The sequence below is a fragment of the Sciurus carolinensis genome, chromosome 18 (assembly GCF_902686445.1).
Source record: "Sciurus carolinensis chromosome 18, mSciCar1.2, whole genome shotgun sequence".
Lineage (NCBI taxonomy): Eukaryota > Metazoa > Chordata > Mammalia > Rodentia > Sciuridae > Sciurus > Sciurus carolinensis.
The window spans coordinates 7426789-7442928 of NC_062230.1; the positions used below are offsets into that span (position 1 = coordinate 7426789).

The 16140-nt window shown below is 52.1% G+C and overlaps 1 protein-coding gene across 1 annotated transcript; it reads right to left on the minus strand.

Annotated features, from left to right (window-relative positions):
- Positions 1 to 3739: 3739 nt before the first annotated feature.
- Serpine1 (serpin family E member 1) lies at positions 3740 to 11690 on the minus strand. Its single transcript, XM_047533892.1, has 9 exons — positions 11571 to 11690; positions 10377 to 10648; positions 9574 to 9807; positions 8959 to 9153; positions 7746 to 7944; positions 6583 to 6683; positions 6380 to 6466; positions 5669 to 5752; positions 3740 to 5366 (listed from the first exon to the last, which is right to left on the minus strand). Exons 2-9 carry the CDS (start codon positions 10645 to 10647, stop codon positions 5329 to 5331), a joined length of 1209 nt encoding a protein of 402 aa, XP_047389848.1. The 5' UTR covers position 10648; positions 11571 to 11690; the 3' UTR covers positions 3740 to 5328.
- Between the last annotated feature and the right edge of the window lie 4450 nt (positions 11691 to 16140).

Sequence of the window (16140 nt, forward strand, 5' to 3'; positions counted from 1 at the left end):
CCCCTGTGGACAAGGGGGCCTTTTGAAGAATTCTTGTCTCTTGAACCTTCTCAGCATGCATGGCCAGTTTTTGAACTGTATACTACAGAATTAGAGCTAACTTGTCCTGGTTTTTGAAACATTTTGTACAAAAAGAGTCTCTTTAGGTTTCTAAGAAAATACGTTACAAATGGGTCACTCTTCAGTCCCCAGCCCAAATCCTGGAATTGGTCATATTTCCAGGGTATAAAGAGGTCAAAGGATGTACCTGGGTTTCAGTGTCCCTGAGTTCTTGGACTCTTACCTTCAGGACCCTCGCTACCCACTGTGAACTCAAAGTGGGATCTGCGAAGAGGGTAAGGCAGGAAAAAGGACACTCGCTACCAGCTGAAGTTCTGGTCACAAATCCCAAAGCAGAGCTATCTTGTGAATCTGATTGGGCCAGTGTTTGCGTCTCTGGGTTAAGCTGGCCAAAAGTAGGCCCGATGACCTCTAGGGTCTTTGATTCTCTAGCTCCACAACTGTATCTTAGCCCTACAAACTTGCCGGTTGCACAAGGAGGATAGCACAGGAAGGATGTAAACTCATGAGGTTAAAAGACTACCTCTCTGTGTCCTCCGAAAACTTGGAAAGGAACCACCATTTGACCCAGTTTTCCCACTCTTCAGCATATACCCAAAGGACTTAAAATAAGCATGCTGCAGTGATGCGGCCACATCAATGTTTATAACAGCTCAATTCACAATAACTAAGCTATAGAACCAACCTGAGTGCCCTTCAACAGAGGAATGGATAAAGAAAATGGGGTATATATACACAAAGGAATATTACTCAGCCATAAAGAAGAATAAAATTATGGCTTTTGACAGTAAATGGATGAAACTGGAGACTGTCATGCTAAGTGAAATAAGCCAACCCCAAAATACCAAATGCCAAATGTTCTCTCTGATATGTGGATGCTGACTCACAGTAAAAAAGGGAAGATTAGAAGTTCACTGGATTAGACAAAAGGGAATAAAGGGAAGGGAGGGGGGATGGGAATAGGAAAGACTGTGGAATGAATCAAACATCACTTTCTTATGTTCATATATGAATACACGACCAGTGTAACTCCATATCATGTACCACCACAAGAATGGAATCCTAATGAGAATAAGTTATACTCCATGAATATATGTTGAAATACATTCTACTGTCATGTATATCTAAAAAGAACAAATATTTTTTTTTTTAAAGACAGCCTTTGTCTCTAAAGTGGGAGTAACTGTCATGAGTCACCCATTCCAGTCTCTTGCCTTGGTTTCCTCTGGCTTTCTAAGGAGAAGACCCTTCCTTCCCAGGTTGGTTGGACTTTGGGGACCCTCTCACTACTGTAGTCTCATGGGAGAAGAGAAAACTTGACAAAGGTGAGTCGAGAGGGAGGAATCCATAAGGAGGGGGTGCCCACATTTTAACACACCACGTTGCTGTGCCCATGAATGCCCTGCTTGGCCCTTGGGAGGAGCAGGGCGGGGAGGTGCTGTTGACATGATTGAGTCATGAATACCTAGCAGGGTTTACTCTCAAACATATTATGATCAGAATCTGCTCCAAGGAAGTCTAGCATCATTTAAGAGAGAGAAAAGAAGATACTGTGAAGGTTCTTTTTGTTCACAGAATAAAATCTATCTTTAGTCACAGCAGTAGGTTTCTGTAGGAGTTGTGAAGTTTTATTTAAGCTTAAGAAAAGGTAATACTCTCACCAGGCAAAATGGCCACTTTTGATTGTTTTGCACCATTTGAAAATGTTTGTATTACAAAATCACATAATTTTAGGAATGGAAGGTTCTTAAAGGAGACGGTCACACCATGAGAAAGTTACTCTGTGGATACTCGAGCGCACGAGAGGGTGTCTACCGCAGCACTGTTGGTGACAAAGACAGGCAATGGCCTTCCTTGGTGGGTAAGGACATCGATAGTCCATCTATATACACAGCTGGCAAAATGACCCGGGAAAGGCCCCAGCAGGCGTCATGAGGCAGATAAGGCAAGCGGTACCACGCCACGTGCCGTGCATCTCCATGTACCGTGATTTTATTTGTGTGAAAGAAACAAATTTTTAATATGCTTGTAAATGCTTAACGGAGCTCTCAAGGAACACCCAAGAAACTGGGGGACTCTTACATTTCTACTTTTATCTTTTAAACTGATTGGATATCTTACTATAAGCATGTGGGGTTTTTTGTTTTTGTAATTTGAAAAAGTCACTGAATCTGCACCCTGACCACTGATGCATCTCCATCAGTCACCTGCTGTCCTTGAATCCTGCCAGGGACAGAGAACTCACTACCTCTTAACCCCAAGACAGTGTTTTGATGCAGAATGCATAGGTGCTTAGTTCCTATTTAGAAATGAGCTGGGCATCCAGAGGGCTGGATCTATAATCCTATAGATTATGGGGGGGGGCGGGTACCAGGGATTGAACTCAGGGGCACTCAGCCACTGAGCCACATCCCAGCCCTATTTTGTATTTTATTTAGAGACAGGGTCTCACTGAGTTGCTTAGCACCTCGCTTTTGCTGAGGCTGGCTTTGAACTCTTGATCCTCCTGCTTCAGCCTCCATGCCTGGGATTATAGGCATGCACCACTGGGCCTGGCCTATCTTTATAGAATTCTGGAGCTGGATGTCACACAATGTTTTTATTTTTAGTTAAAAAGTTAGTTTTGAATGTGATCAGAAACTAATTGGGGGAAGTATTGTCCTCTGCCAAGAGCTTTCCAAGTAGCAGAGGGGGTTGAGGGGTGTAGCTCAGTGGCAGAGCGTTTACTCAGCATGCAGGGAGACTCTGGGTTCCTGATTTCCATCTCCAACACTAGAAAACAAACACGTGTACACACACACACACACACACACACACACACACACAGAAACCCTGGAGGAAGAGAATAAAAGTCTCTCAGGAAATTGTTTGAAGGAGGCTATTAAGAGTACATATAACAAAAGAGCTTTGTTTTCAAAGCACCTGATTTCTAGGTGCAGGTGGGGAGTAGGAAGTGCCTGCAAGCATCATGGCCAGGGAGTGGGGCTTCGCTTTGCCCCAGGAAGGCTATCTAGGGAGTGTCGGGTCCAGGGTGGCAGTGGCTGGATTGATTCAAGGGCAATCCTAGGTCACAGGAGGGTGACTTGAACTGTGGCCAGAAAGATGGGGAGGAGGGGTGGGTGACGGGGGCATTTGGTGGTGGAAGGAAATACTCTTGAAAACCTGTAGGGACAGTGTGATCAGGCCCACCTGAGTGGGTGGAAAGCGTTTGGGGGTTCCTTTCACTTTCTCTCTTTTTTTTCGGTGTTGGGGTTTGAGCCCTGGGCTTCAGGTGTGGGGGGCAAGTGCTCTACCACTGAGCTGCATCCCCAGCCCAAGACTTGTAGCAACTTTTGGGGATGCTAAGGATTGAACTCGGGGCTTTGTGAATGCTAAGCATGTGCTCCGTGCTCCGTCACTGACTGCACCCCAGGCCCTTCTTTCCTTTTTGAGGATGGTTCCCAGGGGAGAATCAATATCCCCACCCCCACCACACACACACACACACACATGTCTTTGTTGCAGACCTGTGGTGACCAGCCTCAGGAACTGACCCCCGGCAGGTCAACACACCTGTGTGCCTGTGAATGTGGTTTTCACCAAGGTTCCATGCCACCAAAGAGGTCTGCCAGCCAGCAGGGTTTCTGTTCCTGGTACCATGCAAAACCTAGAAGCTGAAAGCAGGGACTGTTTTGGCACATTCTTTGAACTTATTTTATTTTTTTTAAATAAATTTTTTTTACTTATATATCAAAAGTGAAAAAGCATATAATTCAACACAACTTCGAGAACGTTCGGCCCCACGTTTGGGGACTCCTATGGTGACTGTCACTGTCCAGTGCATAATGAATTCAGAAACAAACAAACAAACAAACAAACAAAAAACAGTGAATGAGGCTATTTCAGAGAAGAGGGTGGCGGGATGACTCAGCTTCCATGAGATGACATTCTTCAATAGATGGGTCTTCGTGCTGTACCCCAGCTGGTCGGTTTTCAAAAAGATGAATTAAGGGAGGTGGTTGAGTCCGAGCTAGCTGTCTCCTCCATCCGCCCCCCCCTCACGTGTCCACTGCTCACACACAGCAGCCGGAAATGACACATTGAAGTGAGTCACCACTGCGGCTGTGAGTCACCCTGTAATTGGGGAAAGTTCTGTCCTGGTAGGTCATGCAGAGCCTTGCATTTCTGCTCCGAAATACATTGGAAAAATCTGAAGCCATCCTGTCCCCCCTCGGGTCTCTCTCACCCACCCCATCCTTTTGGTACCCAAAGGGGTCTGCGATTTGACCACCTTGGCAGGGGCCCTAAATCCATCAAGTGGAAGAGAGGCGCTGTGGGGTCAGGCAGCCACAAGGTGGCAGTGTGCACTCCACCACCACGCAGTGCCCACAGGGGGTGAGGGTGGAGTGCCAGGCTCGGGGACACATGACACAGCCCTCGGAGGAACACTACGTGCAAGTCTAAATAACGCTTTTTCCTTAGCCCTCTTTCTTGCCCACAAGGGCAAGGCTGAGATAAATACTCAAACACACCCCTGGCGGCCCACCCTGGCCACCAGGAAGGAGGTCTGGGTGAGGAGCCGGGCACACATCTGACCTTTCTTCCTCTATTCCTACAAAAATAAAGTTTATGGGAAGCAAAAACCTGCTTCTATGAGTAAACAAGTCACCTACACTCCAAAATAACATATGCAGGATGCTTCTGGGGAGGGTGGGGGCGGGGAGGCTCAGCGCGGTGGGCCTGCGGTCTGCTGTCCGGGGCCCCGGGACGCTGTCAGTGCCAGCGTGGACGTGGAGATGAAAGCGCCTTCCGAGGGCCTTCTCTGGCCTGTCGCCAGCCTCGGCAGGGGTGGCAGACAGCGCAAGAGTGACAGCAGCGTGACTGGAACACAAATGGTTCCTAGGAGCTCACAGGCTTCTGCAAGCCCCTTGGTTCCCTTCTGCCAGGGCCTCCGTGGGACCCGGGGCTGAAGGCCGAGCCGGCAGGGAGATGGGCAGATGCAGCTGCGCCGGAGGATCTGCGGGTTTTACGGTCTGGCCTGGAGACCTTCGTGCTGCAGGGGTCTCTCCAGCTGGGGGGTTGGACGCGAAGATCCTCCCACTCCTGAGAGAGGCCGAGGTCTAGGAGGTCAACTGGACAGAATTTACCACTGGGGGTAAAAAGAGACAAATGCCTTCTCTCTCTCTCCAGAAAGAGTCATCAAAACAAAAATTCCTTTCTCCGGAGTTGGTTCCTTCTTTTTCGATACATCTCCAGTTTAGTCCCAGATGGCAGCTTCTTGTCCTCGGGTCAGGGCTCCATCACTTGGCCCATGAAAAGGACTGCCCCTGAGGCGGGAGAAGCGAGGGAGTGGAGAAGAGGAAGCGTGAGGTTTACGGATGAACTGAGACCTGAGCAGGTGGGCGAGCTGTCTGGGGTCACAGCAGCATACGGGGCCAGGTCAGGACTGGGGCCCCACCACTGTGTGGTCTGACGCAGGGCGCTGTCCCCTCCCGGGACAGGAGTGGAACCAAGCTCTATATTCTTTGCCCAGAGTCCTCGGGGGCAGGGGACTGGAGGAAGTCTACCTCTGTATGGACTTGTGTACCCCACACAATAAGGTCGGGGGGACGGAGGACCCCGTGCTCACCTGTGGGATTGTGCCGAACCACAAAGAGGAAGGGTCGGTCCATGACAATCTCCTCAGGCGCCATGCGGGCTGAGACCAGAATGGCTAGAAGAGAAGGACGATGTCTTAGGACAGGGTTCTCTGCCAGTGCCTGTACTGATCCCAAGGGCTCTGGTGTCACCAGCCTTCTGTCTGACGGCAACTCTGGGAGGTGACTTTCAGGAGGATTCTGTTTCCTGGAATAGGGGTCTTAGGAGTTTAGGGATGTCCTCCGAGAACTAGTTTCCTCCAGGAGTTGGGTCGATATCTCAGTGGTTCACACACACACACACACACACACACACACACACACCCCTAAGCCCGTCAGTTCTCCTTCACAAACTCCTTCAGTTCTCATCACACTGTGGGACCAGCCGAGCTTTCCTTTGGAGGACTTATCCACGTTCAGGGGCCTCGGGAGGACTCATGGGTGAGGGAATGGAGTTCCAGGGAAAGTGAGTCCCCTTTCCAGACTGGGAAACAGGTGTGGGAGGGGGATGACAGGGCCATTGTCCTCCGCATGGGAATTGTGGTCTGGGCAGAGAGGCCCGCATGGAACAGGGCAGCGGGTCCACTGGATCTGGGACTTGTTATCCTGCAGGGTGATGGAGGCGCCTGCTGGTGGCCCCTGCTGGTGGCCCCTCCTGGCAGCCCTGGCTGAGGCTGGTGGAGCCTCCCCTGGGCGGGACTCACCTGTGGAGGAGGATGCCACCGTGCCACTCTCGTTCACCTCGATCTTGACTTTTTGCAGTGCTTGTGACACGTGGAGAAGCTCTTGGACTGCAGCAGAGAGGAATACAGGGCCCATGAGCCACCGTCTCAGAGCATCTCCTTCGTCCTTTTCGGGGATCCCAGTACCCGTGGGGATAAGAAAGCGGGAGGGAAAAGTCTCTCACCTGAGAGACTCGTGAAGTCCGCCTGGATGGGGCTAAACATGTCGGTCATCCCCAAGTCCTCCAGGGGCTTCCTGAGGTCAACTTCAGTTTCCAGGGAGAACCTGCAGGCGGCAGAGGGAGGGGAGACAGCTCAAGCTCTGTTCCTCCTACTGGCAGCATCTACCTCTCCCTGTCCCCAGTCAGGCATCCCCAGGGACAGACCAACAGGGTAGGAAGTCATGGGAACATGGATGAGGCCTGTCGGTTTTTCAAATCTATTTGCAGAGTCTCTCCCTTTGCTGGAGGTTTCTAATATTAATGAACGTTCTTCTTCAATCTCCTCACCCCCTCGAACCTGTGACTAATTACTTTCCTCAAATAAGGCGGTATTTTAAGCATAATTTTATTCAATCTGACTAGGGGGCCAAGGACGAATTCTCCTGCCAGGATGTCTGAATAAAAATCTGGTCTGCAGACTGTGTTTCGGAGAGCTAACCCTGAAGAGGACTCAAGCAGGGAGGTTTGGGGCACTCTCTGCTTCCCAACAGGGCACGCCTGATTATCTGGCTTTTTATGTGTGTGGCGTGTGAGAGAAACAATCAGCTAACCAGTTAAACTCTCCTCTTTCCCCAAGCCTGTCATTTTAGCATCTGAAAGTTTGGGGCAAGCCTGTGGGAATGTCCCGGCATTTCTGGAATTACCAAGCCTCAGCCTTCTCCACCCCCTTTGCTTTGTAGAAGGATTGAGAAAATCTGCTCTCCTGGAACTCCAGCCAGAAGCTCAAGTTCAGGCTGCCCCATCTCCAAAGTGGTTCCTTTTGTTCCATCGGTAGGATGTTGATTCTAGGAGGTGGGGGTGGGAATACTGTCCTTCCTGTTCCCTCCACCATTTCTCCAGCTCCTCCCATGGCTGGCTCTCACTGGGTATTTCTGAGGGTGGTCAGTGTGGGGACAGAGTCTAGAAATCTCCCTCCAGAGGAAACAGGCAGAGGGATGATTTGAGGAATCATAATGGAACCCAGGCCAGAGTACTTCCCTCCAGCCTCCCACATGTGTCCTGACTCGGCAGGCATCACAGATCTGGGAAACTCAACACGGGGGCAGTGATTTCAGGGAACCAGGAGACAGAGGAGAGGCACATGGTGAGGTCAGGACATTGGCAAGCGTGGCGTGGGGTGGGCTTACTTGGGCAGAACCAGGAGGCGGGGCAGCCTGGTCATGTTGCCTTTCCACTGGCTGATGAGTTGGGCATCCAGAATGTTGGTGAGGGCAGAGAGGGGCACGTCTTTCTCATAGGGAGCTGCGATGAACATGCTGAGGGTCTCCCCATGGTAGGGCAACTCCAGGATGTCATAGTAGTGGCCATCGGGGGTAGTGAACTCAGCTGTAAAGATACCAAGATGGCGGGTTGGAAATGGCTCCAGCCCTTATTAAAACAACCCAGCACTGGGTTTTCAGCTAGTTTGCCTGTCTTCTCCACTCTTTCTGGAAGCCAAGCTCCATTCCAGCTTGTTTGTTTAGTATTAGAGTCTCTCTACCACTAAGTCCTTTTTAAAATTTTTAAAAATCGGAAACAGGGTCTCACTAAGTTGCCTGGGCTGGCCTTGAATGTTTGGCCCTGAGTTGCTGGGATTATAGGTGTGCGACACTATGCTCAGCTTCTGTTTCAACTTTTGAGGCTTCCCTTCCCCTTGTTCCCATTCCACGTTTGTCTATTTGTTGTCCCCTTGACCCCTGGTGCTGGGGCATGGAACCCAGGGCCTCACACAGGCTAGGCGAGTGCTCTACCATGGAACCACATCACAGTCCACATGCAGTGATGTTAGTGGTGTTTGTTGGTTTGTTTTTCCTGTGCTGGGGATGGAACACAGGGCCTCCCGCACCCTAGGCCCTTGGTATAGAGCCCCAGTCCCTACTCGATAGTTTGATTTCCATTTCCCTCCTCTTCTGAAAATTCAATGTCTTCTGTTTTGACCTTCTTGACCTTCACTGGCCTCCTCCCTATACCCAGTCACTATTTCATTCCAACCCTCATCCCCTTAATCTCAACTCCCACGTAGCCCTTCTCCCAGTAGGATTTATCAGCCCTATGTAATCACATTACAAACCCAGAAGTGGAGAGACAAGGTTAGGTGGTTGATTAGACGTGGGCCCGAGGGGATTGCTAGAGTTTGGCTTCGTCTGGTGTGAGAAAAAATAGTCCTTTCCTCTGCTCTCATTATCCAGTTGTCTCCCACTTGGGAAATATTTGTCAAAACTGGGGTGAATACTAGGGTTAAAGGGAAACACTCCCTGTGATCCTTCTCCCTCAGAGAGCCACATTTTGGATATTCTCTGGGAGACCCCGGGATGAGGGGCCCTCTCTGTGAGACGTGGGGAGGGGGGGTCTTGTACTTACTGTAGTTAAACTTGTTGGTCTGAGACATCATGGGCACAAAGACAGTGCTGCCATCAGACTTGTGGAAGAGGCGGTGGTGGGTGGCCAACTCCGGGAAGGGTGTCTTCCACTGGCCATTGAAGTAGAGGGCGTTCACCAGCACCAGGCGCGTCAGCTGGTCCACAGCCCCTTTGCCAAGTAAGTCACCGATCATACCTATGGACAGCCAGGCGTCAAAGGGATCCAGTTAGGGAACGGTGGGGGGCGGGGAGGTGTTAAATGGAGAAGTCTGACTGCTTCCAATTTGATCCATCTTCCTAAGTCTCAGGAAGTCTTCCCCTCGCCACATTTTCCTGATGCTAGGATCCTGTTCACGATCAGGGTTGGAAACTTCACCCTGTCCTTTGTCCCCATACTACCATCTGGTCATTGGGTGTCTGTGTTACTGCTGTTCTTACTAAATCTCACTTTACAGGGATGCCTTTTGTGTTGGTTCCTGAGCAAGTCTAACTAAGGAAAATATCAGCTATGGCGTTCTGGTTCTAAAGCACCTGTCTCCAGGACAGAGGATGCTGAAGGGGGTGGCTGGGAGGCGGCAGGCCCTCGGCTCCTTGGCTCCCTTTCCCTGCCGCTCACCTTTCGTGTGTCTCTTCACCCAGTCGTTGATGATGAATCTGGCTCTGTCCACCTCTGAGAAGTCCACCTGCTTGACTGTGCTCCGGAACAGCCTGAAGAAGCGGGACATGAAGCCCTGGACCAGCTTCACATCCCGCTGGACGAAGATGGCGTCCATGGTGCTGATCTCATCCTTGTTCCACGGCCCTATGAGCTCCTTGTACAGTTGTCGGAGGGCCAGGGCCATGCCCTTCTCTGTGCCGAGGCAAGGACAGAGCGTGTTACATTCACGTTGGGCCGAGGACTCCCAGGTGGCCAACCTCCCCCAGGAGAGGGCCAGCCCTGCTCGGATGTCCAAGGTTCTTCTGCCCCCTCAGGGGTCTCTGGAGGGAGGGTGCATTCCAAACCATGATCTCTTCCTCTCCCTTCTTTAAGTCTTAGGTCCTACGCCTTTCTTCGGTTTAGAATATTTTTCTCTTTTTTAAAGTTATAAACCCTAATTTTTATAATAATGGTTACACCACACATTTCAAATAATTCTCTTTAATATTTCCACAGCCCCTGGGTGGTAGGCATTTTTAGTACCCTTATTCCATAGAGGAGGAAACTGTGGTTTAGCGGAGTTAAGGCACCATAATTAATAAGTCTGTTCCACAGGTCAAGGGCCCAGGATACAGGATGTGTGGAAAGAAGACGGGGCAGTCCCTGTATTGTACAAGGGCTGACCTGGCTGAGCGGGAGCCAGCCGTTCCCCAGCGGCTGGTAGGTTGGGCCCTACTCTTTGCAGACCGCCTGACTCTGCCTCCCACTGATGCGTCTCTCACCATTAATTTTGAATCCCATTGCTGCTTGAATCTGCTGCCGGGTTTCTCCTCCAGTGGTGGCCTGCAGCATGGCCAGCACTGAGGCCACCCCGTAGGGAGAGAAGACCACATTGCGGTCCTTGGAGGCCCGGGCCACCTGCTGAAACACCTTCACTCCAAAGTCTGTGGCCAGTTGGGCTGCCTGGGACTCATGCGGGTGTAGGGTGGACCCTTCACCAAAGAGGAGGGCCAGGCCCAGCGCCAGGCAGGCGAAGACTGGAGACAGCTGCATCCTAGAACAAGTGGAAGAGGATCCCATGAGGGAATGTTCTAGAAGATGGCTGAGTGGGCAGCCTCAGGCCAGCCTCCCCTTGCTTGCTGCAAGCTGGAGACAGATGAGCAGAATAGGTTCCAAGTCATTACAGGATCAGGATGAAACCATGCTGAGCCTGTCAAACATGGCCCCATCTGACTCTTTTCACTGGGGTCAGCTCCAGAGAGTCTTAGACCTTCTTCTTCTTCTTCTTCTTCTTCTTCTTCTTCTTCTTCTTCTTCTTTTTTTTTTTTTTTTGGTGCCAGGGATTGAACCCAGGGACACTTAACTACTGAGCCACATCCCCAGCCCTTTTTTATTTAGAGGCAGTGTCTCACTGAGTTACTTGAGGCCTCACTAAATTGCTGAGGCTGGCTTCAAACTCACAATCCTCCTGTCTCAACCTCCCAAGCTGCTGGGATTACAAGCATGCGCCATTGCGCTGGGCTTAATCCCATTTTTTACCTGTGAGAATCTTGCAAAATTCCCAGTGTATCTCCCAACCCCTCCAGGGTGCTGAAAGGCTAAATTATAAGTACTTCCTTGAATAGCACAATGCTTTCCAATTCTCTTATCACACTTCCCCCAAGATAGCTTCATTTGAGTTTGCAGCATGAAAACCCCCTTTCTTGAGGTGGGGAAGTGGGGAGTATCTTGCAGGTGAGGGACAGAGTCAAGGTCCTTATTTCTGAGTGACAGGGTTGGTGATGGGGCCTGACCACCCTCCACACTCACTTGCCATCACTGCCAAGGTGCCAAGGCAGAATTGGCTTGGAGCTGCAGGGGCTCCGGGGGAAAAGTACAGAGGAAAAGTAGGGATCGTGGATGCAGGAAGTCCTGGGAAGTGAAGTTGGCTGCCCTACGGCCCAGGTGAGAGATGAGGGAGTTTGCTTTTCTCCTACCTGAAGTTCTCAAAGCTGCCTTGTGACTGGCGGTTTGTCCTGCTGGAGTTGCGGCTAGCTAGCAGCTGCTGGAGGAGGGGGTGTGGCCTTCCTTCTTGACAGCGCTCTTGGCCTTGCAACCAGACACAGCTGTGCTCCTCCTGGGCCACAGCTTCCCTTTATACCAGATGTGGGCAGGAAGTAGATGAACTCATGTTGCAGCCCCACCCACTTTCTGGCTCTGGAAGTCTGTCTGAACCGCCAGCCAGGCCCCCCTCCGTGTGCCTCCCCCTCCAGGGCTTGCCGGGGCGTGTGTGCATGTCACTGTGTGTGTACGTGTGTGAGAGGGCTTCGGAACAATTGAGCAAGTCCTGATTGCCTGAGTGAGTTCATGGGCCTCCCTTGATTTGACCACCCTGCTGCCCGTGTCCCTCTCTCTTTGGTCAGCTTGACCCCTGGCCGTGCCAGATGACCCACGATGACCAGGGCTCAGGATTACTTCCCTAGTGCTCAGCTTGGGGACCAACAGCCCATGTTCCCCCTTCTTGCTGGAGAAACAAGTGGCTGAGGAGGTATCCAAGAACCTAGAGGACCTCTCCACCCAGCTCCCTGGTTAAACTCCTGAAAAGCATGCTCCTCCCCCTCTGGGGCTCAGCCCAGTGGCCCGAGGGCATGCAGTGTGCCCTGAGATTGTCTGGGTTCTGACTGTTCCAGAGGACCGGGCCGTGTGCCCGCCCAGTGTGCCCGCCCAGCCCCCGGTGATTCGCGGCTGAGTCCCTCCTTGGGTCCAGACTCTCTTGGTGCCCCTGAGGGCTCTCCTTGTGTCAATAGCACTGTCTGGCTTGGGGTTTGAGGTGTGCTGGGTGGGGTAGTGGTGGCTAAAAGGGACCAGGGGCTGCCATGGTGAAGCCTTGGCAGGGAACTGGGAGTTCAGCATGTAGGTTTCATTTCTTCGAGCTGCCTCGTGACTGCGCGGGGCGGGGCCTCATCCTCCTCCGCACGTGGACACTCAAGGCTGGAGCCCCGGGAGGCGGGTAGAAGGAAGCAGGGTGTCAATTCATGGTGGGCTTGTGGGATGTGCTTTTCGGGGATTGGGGTTGAGAAGGGAGAGTGACGCTGAGTTCTTTTGGGGTGGACGTCAGTGAGTGTTTGAAAGTAGGACCAGGGGAGTTTGGCAGGATAGGGTGCCCGAGGCCATGTCTCCTGGATGCTGTGAGTGGAGGGGCCACAGGGGAGTGCACAGGGGTCCTGCAGGGAGATGAGTGCCCTCAGCTTCCGGGTCCATGCACCGTCATGCTCCATGTAGGTGCTGGGTTTCAACAGGCGGTATCCATAGAGACAGCTGATGGCAGTCACAGGATATTTAAGTGGGCGGCGGCATCAGGATATTTGTTATGGATTTTTCTGTAAACAGATACCAAGGGCAACCACAGCTGAGTGGCTTTCCCATCCTGACTCTGCCTCCAGTTGGGTTTCCTCCGCTGCTTCTTGGAGTTGGGTGGGGGTGGGGGCGGCGGTGGCGGCAGAACAAGGGAAACCTCAGTTGGAAAGTGAGGGTCACAGACACAGGAGAGGACTGTTCCTGTGCATCTGTCTCTGATTATGTCTTTTTCCTTTTCTTAGTTGTGGTCTGAAGGGCCTCAGAGGGTGGTCAGCGGTGAGGGAGAGACAGTGGCCTTGACCTCTCTGAGGGAGGAGACATAAGGCCTTGCTTCAGCTCCACCTCCTACCCCCAGAAATGTCCCCAGAGTGGTGCCCTCCATCCTTAGGGATCAGAGGGGAATCCTGGGAGTCTGGGTTGGGAGTCTCAAGCCCCTAGGATTCAGAAGACAATGAATGTGGTCACTCTTAGAAGTGGCCCCTCCAGGTGCCCTGGGCCAGTTTCTCGGTCACCTTAGCAGAGCCTCCCTCCCTTCCTCTGGGTCCTTGTCACAAGCTGCCAGGCCTCAGTCATAAAGGCCCCAGCTGTGATCTGTGGATGACCTGGGCCTGGCCAGGCAGAGGTCAGTTCCGTCCCTAATCATGGGCCCAATGCCATTCCACAAAAGACACTCTTTCTGGGGACAGGAGAGCCGGGGAGCAGCTCTAGGTCTGACTGGGGCAGAGGTAGGGGGCACATTGTCCTTTGGAAAAAGGATTGACTCACAAGGGGACTTTTCCCAAACTGGAGGGGACCTATAGATGTCTGGTGGGCGGGTGTCAGGAACTGAGGGAGTCCTGCTGGAATGGGGTGCTGAGCGGGTTTGCTGACGTCCTCTTTGGCTCTGGTGAGCTGGGGCTGCCTCCACGGTCCAGAACCCAGACCTGATGGTGGTCCCTGCCTGTCCTCTCCAGGCACACGGCCTCATCTCCCTTGGAGACGTAGAAGAGCTGGCCTTCTGCTCGCAGGGTGCAGCTTCCTGCAGGCGGCTGGGGGGCTGCTCCCCGGAAGCCTCCCCATTACGCCCTTCTGGAAACCTAGCCGGACTCACCCTGTTGTCACTTTCGCTTTTTACCCTGAACCCCAAACAGCTCTGACCCAATCCTCCAAGCCTTGGCTCTTTGGTAAGGGGTCAAGAGGACAGAGAGAGCAAGAAAAGTCCCTGCTGTCGAAATAACTGGATCTCTGGTTTCCGGAGGGTTAGAGATAAGAGAGAGAGTCCATGACGGAGCTGCAGATTTCTGGGGAAGTTCCAGTTCTAGCTAACTGGGAAAGAGAGCTCTATCTGACCCCCAGCAGGTGGTTCGTGACTGGGTCAGTGTCTCATTTTCCGCCACTGTCTCCTACCCTCACGTAGGCCCTGACTCTACTGGGCCCCAGGTCACCTGCCTCCTGGCACCTGTCAGCTCTTGCCCTCTGGCCTGCTCTCTGCTCTTCCTCTCCCATTCTCTCTCTCACACCAGCCTCAAGCTCACTCCCTCTCTTTTTCACTTTCCTTTGTCCCTGGGCGTGTGATCTCTCCCCAGGCTTCCACCTCCTCTCTGCTCTCTGACTCAAGCCCTCTTTCCCTCTCCTCCACCTTCCAGAATCCCTTTTACAGGCAAATGTTCTGCTCCAAGCCCTTCCTGTGGGAAGAAAGGGCTGCCTCCCTCAGTTACACAGACTCCCTGGAATGTTGGACCCAGCGCCCTGATGCCTGCTGATTTCAGTGGGAGAGCTGGGGGCGGGAGGGAGGCAGGGTCCTGCTAACCCATGGCGCTATTTCTGGACGGGTGGCTCTCCAAACAACACAACACCCAAAATAGCCTGTGTTTGGGCTTGGCTCCCTCTGTCCCTCTCTAGGAGTGAGCTGAGCTGAGTGTCCTGTGCCTGGGCTTCTGCTCATTTAGAATCCTGGCCCTGGAACAGCCCGATGTGGGGCAGTCACAGCTTATCCGGTGCCCCCTCCTCCAGCTGGTTCCTCACTTGCCTGTTTCCACAGCACCCCAACTTTTCTGCCCTCTCTAGCTTCTGCCCAACCTCTCGCCTTAAAAAATTTTTTTTGGTACCAGGGATTGAGCCCAGGGGTGCTTCACCCCTGAGCCATATCCCCAGCCCTTTTTGATATTTTATTTAGAGACAGGGTCTCGCTGCGTTGCTTAGGGCCTTGCTCAGTTGCTGAGGCTGGTTTTGAACTCATGATCCTCCTGCCTCAGCCTCCTCAGCTGTTGGGATGACAGGCGTGCGCCACTGCACCCAGCTCTGTAAACTCTTATTAAAACACTCAAATACGCACTGTCCTTCATTATGTAACCCTTGCTTGTCTGAGGTTGCCTTTTCCTCCAATTTATAGTTTCAAAACAGGGCTGAAGGAACCATATAAGCCAGGCCTGAGGTTCAAAGAGACTCAGAGATGAGCTTATGGTCACACAGTGACAGTACCATAAATGGAAGAACCGTGATCATGGAATTGGACCCAGCCTCCGGGCAGGGATCTGACACTCAATGACTATGTGTCTTAAGGCAAAACTTAACATTTCGAGCCTCAGTTTTCACTCTTTTTCTTTATTCTGTGGTGCTGGGACTGAACCCAGGGTCTGGGGCATGCCAGGCAGGTGCCGTACCGACCTCAGTGTCATTATCTGTAAAACACACAGATCGTGATTCCCAGCCTTTGGAGTGGTGAGGTTTGTTGAAATGGCATCAGTCTGATGTTGGGAATTTCTAGGCTGTCACTAAGTGTCCCCCACTCTCAATGGGTGGCAGCACCAGGACAGGAACCCAGACAGCCTGAGCCGACAATTTTGATATAATGTGAGCTCTGAGGGAGGAATGCTTAGGCCTTCTTTTTGGCTTCCCTTAGCGATGAAATGCCTGGGCAGCGGATTGATTGGCAGTTTACCAAGAGGGTGGCTGCCAGCCCCGTTGTCCCTTTCAGGCCAGATCTTCCTGCTTCCATTCCAGTTCTGTCACTCACGGTGGCCAGCTTAGCTTCTCTGGGCTTCAAGATCCTGTGTGGACACCCCTGATATACAGGCACATCCTGCTCCCTTGAACATTCCAGGGATGAGGGCACCTTGTTTCACCAACAGGTAAAACTGGAGCTGAATTTGACGGGGCCTTTGGACCCATTCTTTGTCACCACATCTACCATGACATGTCGATTCCCCCGAAACACTCGATGGCTCTTAT